The following is a 4,029-nucleotide window of genomic DNA, read 5'->3' as shown; positions in this document are numbered from 1 at the left end:
TGAACCATTGTACTACATTTGATATAGCACTGTTTACATGGACGTTGGCATCTTCGTGTCGTTTGACCTTAAAGATGAGAGAAGTATCGTCAGCAAACAGTACTATATCATGGTGATCCTTCACTAAATACGGTAAATCATTTATATAAATGAGAAACAGGAAGGGACCCAATATGGAGCCCTGGGGTACGCCCATCGAAACCAGTGACCCAGGGGACCGTTTTCCATTCACGTCAACTCTTTGGATTCTCCCATCCAAATAGGATTTTAACAAATTCAGCGCTTTTCCTCTAACTCCATAGAAATATAGTTTCCTAACGAGTGTTTCGTGACTAACACAGTCGAACGCCTTAGATAAGTCACAAAAAATGCCAATGGCATCATGTGACTCCTCCCAGGCATCGAAAATATTTTTAACTAATTCTATCCCAGCGTCAATTGTCGATCGACCGCGAGTGAACCCAAATTGCTTATTGTGCATCAAATTGTTATTGTTAAAATGACTAAGTAACTGTGACAATATTAATTTCTCAAAAATTTTGCTTAGTGTAGGCAGAACTGAAATGGGCCTGTAGTTAGTGGGATCAGTGGTAATACCCGTCTTAAATATAGGAGTAATTTTACTCTGCTTCATCAGGTCTGGAAACTCGCCACAGTCGACGCAATTGTTGAATATTTCTACTAAGTGAGGCACTAATAATTCAATTAGGGACTTAATTACGTGAACAGAAACCCCCCAAAGGTCACTAGATTTTTTGACATTAATAGAGCGAAATGCCTTAAGTACATCTAGGTCAGTAACATGATCAAACTTAAATTCTATTAAACATTTTGGCAAATTTTTTTCTAAGAGATCAGCGGCAGACAGACTTGATGAGTTAAGATGCTTAGTCGTGGTAACTGGTACATTAGTAAAGAAAGTTTCAAATTCAGAGGCAACATCTGCACTAGATTCTATCAATTTCCCGTTTACGTTTAACCGGTATGTGGTATTTGTACGTTTTTTACGACCAGTTTCCTCATTTATTATTTTCCATGTCGTTTTAATGACGTTGGTACTATTTTTTATCTTATTGCTTAAATAATTACATTTAGCTATACGACAATTCAATTTGAAGCTTTTAGAAAACTGTTTTACATATTCTTTAAATTCATCACCCGTTCTATAGCGCCGTTCCTCGTAAAGTTCGTACAGCATTTTCCTTTGATTATGCAAGTCTGCAGTAGCCCACTCACTGAAGCGATTAGCACCGCCACACACAACCGATTTACAAGTGAATATTTTATTGTACTCTTTTATGAACATATCGAAAAATGTATTGTACATGTCATTGGGACCTAATTTAGCAGGCAGTAATGGTAACTGAAGAGCAAGGCTTTTCCTCATTCTCTCCAAACGTTCCGAAGTTACTGGTACAAAGGTAATTCTCTCCTTTGAAAGACTTAAACCCCGCGTTCGATCAAATGTAATTAACTGACCCAAGTGATCTGATTCCAGAGTACTGATCACATTCTTACTAATGGGAACAATATCAGTAAAAATGTTATCAATACAGGTAGCGCTGGTAGCAGTCACCCTTGTAGGCTCCATAAAGGTATGATTTAATCTAAAAGATTTGAATAGACTTATCAAACTAACACTTAAGGAAGAGCTTTCCAAAACATTGATGTTGAAGTCTCCACACACAACAATTTGCTTTTTAACGTGTGATAGTTTAGCTAAGGCTAATTCAGTTTTCTCTTGGAACATTTCAAAACTGCCCAAGGGTGGCCTATAAACACAAATAACAATGAATTGCTCTAGTTCTACAGCGGCTATTTCAACAATTCTTTCGACAGATAAGGACACAATATCTTTACGTTCTTTGAATTTTAACTGGTTGTTTATAATTATCATAGACCCCCCATGTACGGATTTAACTCTATTAAATATACTACCAAGCTGATGGTTGCTAAAATTAAACATTATTTCATTAGAACTTAGCCAGTGTTCGGTAATACATAATATATCTATATTATTACAGTTTAAAAATAAATCAATTTGCAAATCTTTACCTCTTATGCTTTGAATGTTTTGATGGACCAAGTTGATGCGACTTACATTTTTTTTGTTATCAATCTTTACATTATTAGAGTTACTTATCTTATTACTATGTATGTTGCCAGCACTGGAGTCCACTGTTGTCATATGTTTCAATTTAAATTAATTGCAACCCGCACCAGGTTTGTGCTTGTCTGCTGGAGATGAATATGTTTACAAGTCAAGTTTTTGGTTGATACATCAAAAAAATATGATAGTGACATAGCTATCTGTCTCCTACAAATATTTTTGAGGTAAAATTTACCTCTGTTCAGGATGTAAAAATTTCTAACATACTTGTTAGCGTCAATTATATGGATGTTTTTATTATATGCACATAAATTATACATTTGTAAATTTAACTTATACCTAATTGTATTCTCGGTCTGTGACAACTGCTGGCAGTAAGGGAATGAAAACAATACAACTTTTTTTACTTTAAGGCCATTTAGTATGTCATGAAATCTAATTAAGTCATTTTTATTCATTGTCCCTATATTCCCTATAAAAATAAGTAATGTCGTATTACTATGAATGTTATTGTCCTTCGTCATATGATTTAAAATATTCTCGACGCTATTACAAGGCAAACAATTACTGATCACACTTTGCTCCCCAGAATATCTGTGTAGAAGTGTGCCAATGTTTTTACCAATCTCATCGCAATACATGATAATATTCGGCGAGGGCCCAACCGTAGGCGGCGAGGGCCCAGCCGAAGGCGGCGAGGGCTCAGCCGAAGGCGGCGAGGGCTCAGCCGAAGGCGGCGAGGGCTCAGCCGAAGGCGGCGAGGGCCCAGCCGAAGGCGGCGAGGGCCCAGCCGAAGGCGGCGAGGGTTCAGCCGAAGGCGGCGAGGGCTCAGCCGAAGGCGGCGAGGGCTCAGCCGAAGGCGGCGAGGGCTCAGCCGAAGGCGGCGAGGGCTCAGCCGAAGGCGGCGAGGGCTCAGCCGAAGGCGGCGAGGGCTCAGCCGAAGGCGGCGAGGGCTCAGCCGAAGGCGGCGAGGGCTCAGCCGAAGGCGGCGAGGGCTCAGCCGAAGGCGGCGAGGGCTCAGCCGAAGGCGGCGAGGGCTCAGCCGAAGGCGGCGAGGGCTCAGCCGAAGGCGGCGAGGGCCCAGCCGAAGGCGGCGAGGGCCCAGCCGAAGGCAATGAAGGTTCAGCAGGCGGCGAGGACTCAGCCGAAGGCGGCGTGCGCTCAGCCGAAGGCAGTGAAGGTTCAGTCGAAGACGGCGAGGGCTCAGCCGAAGGCGGCGAGGGCTCAGCCGAAGGCGGCGAGGGCTCAGCCGAAGGCGGCGAGGGCTCAGCCGAAGGCGGCGAGGGCTCAGCCGAAGGCGGCGAGGGCTCAGCCGAAGGCGGCGAGGGCCCAGCCGAAGGCGGCGAGGGCCCAGCCGAAGGCGGCGAGGGCCCAGCCGAAGGCAATGAAGGTTCAGCAGGCGGCGAGGACTCAGCCGAAGGCGGCGTGCGCTCAGCCGAAGGCAGTGAAGGTTCAGTCGAAGACGGCGAGGCCTCAGCCGAGGGCATGTTATGCACAAGTCTGCTTATCTGGGTTTCGTCGAAATCATTTTCTTCGTCGGCTTCCGTATCAAGATAATTATCTAGAAACAACTCTGTCAATTCTCGGTTATGTTTGCTCAGCTGAGTAAGTTCTGCCGTAGCAATGGAGAGTTCGTGGATCTCTTTGTAGGCTGAGCTCAGTTTTGCAGTTACAGTCTCGAGCTCAACTCCCTGGTTTAATAATCTGGCACTCATTTCCAGTGATTCCTTCTTTGATCTGATAAATTTTTTACAAATTCTTATACAATGCTTAATTTGTGATCTTTGTTTAATTTTTTGTGTTATCTTCGAATGCCTCATCAACTGTTTTTTATTGCCGTAATGAAAATCTTGACATGAGTCGGAAAAAAATGACAGTTCCTCAGATAATGTGTGTATGTGTTCATCATGTCCCTTAGC

General features: G+C 43.3%; 1 protein-coding gene across 1 annotated transcript; it reads left to right on the top strand.

Moving 5' to 3' along the window:
- The first annotated feature begins 2,749 nt into the window (after positions 1-2,749).
- On the top strand, positions 2,750-3,667 carry LOC134662744 (uncharacterized). Its single transcript, XM_063519015.1, has one exon. It carries the CDS (start codon positions 2,750-2,752, stop codon positions 3,665-3,667), a length of 918 nt encoding a protein of 305 aa, XP_063375085.1.
- Positions 3,668-4,029: the final 362 nt, after the last annotated feature.

The sequence above is a fragment of the Cydia amplana genome, chromosome 3, assembly GCF_948474715.1.
Source record: "Cydia amplana chromosome 3, ilCydAmpl1.1, whole genome shotgun sequence".
NCBI lineage: Eukaryota > Metazoa > Arthropoda > Insecta > Lepidoptera > Tortricidae > Cydia > Cydia amplana.
This window is presented reverse-complemented; position numbering and strand designations above follow the sequence as displayed.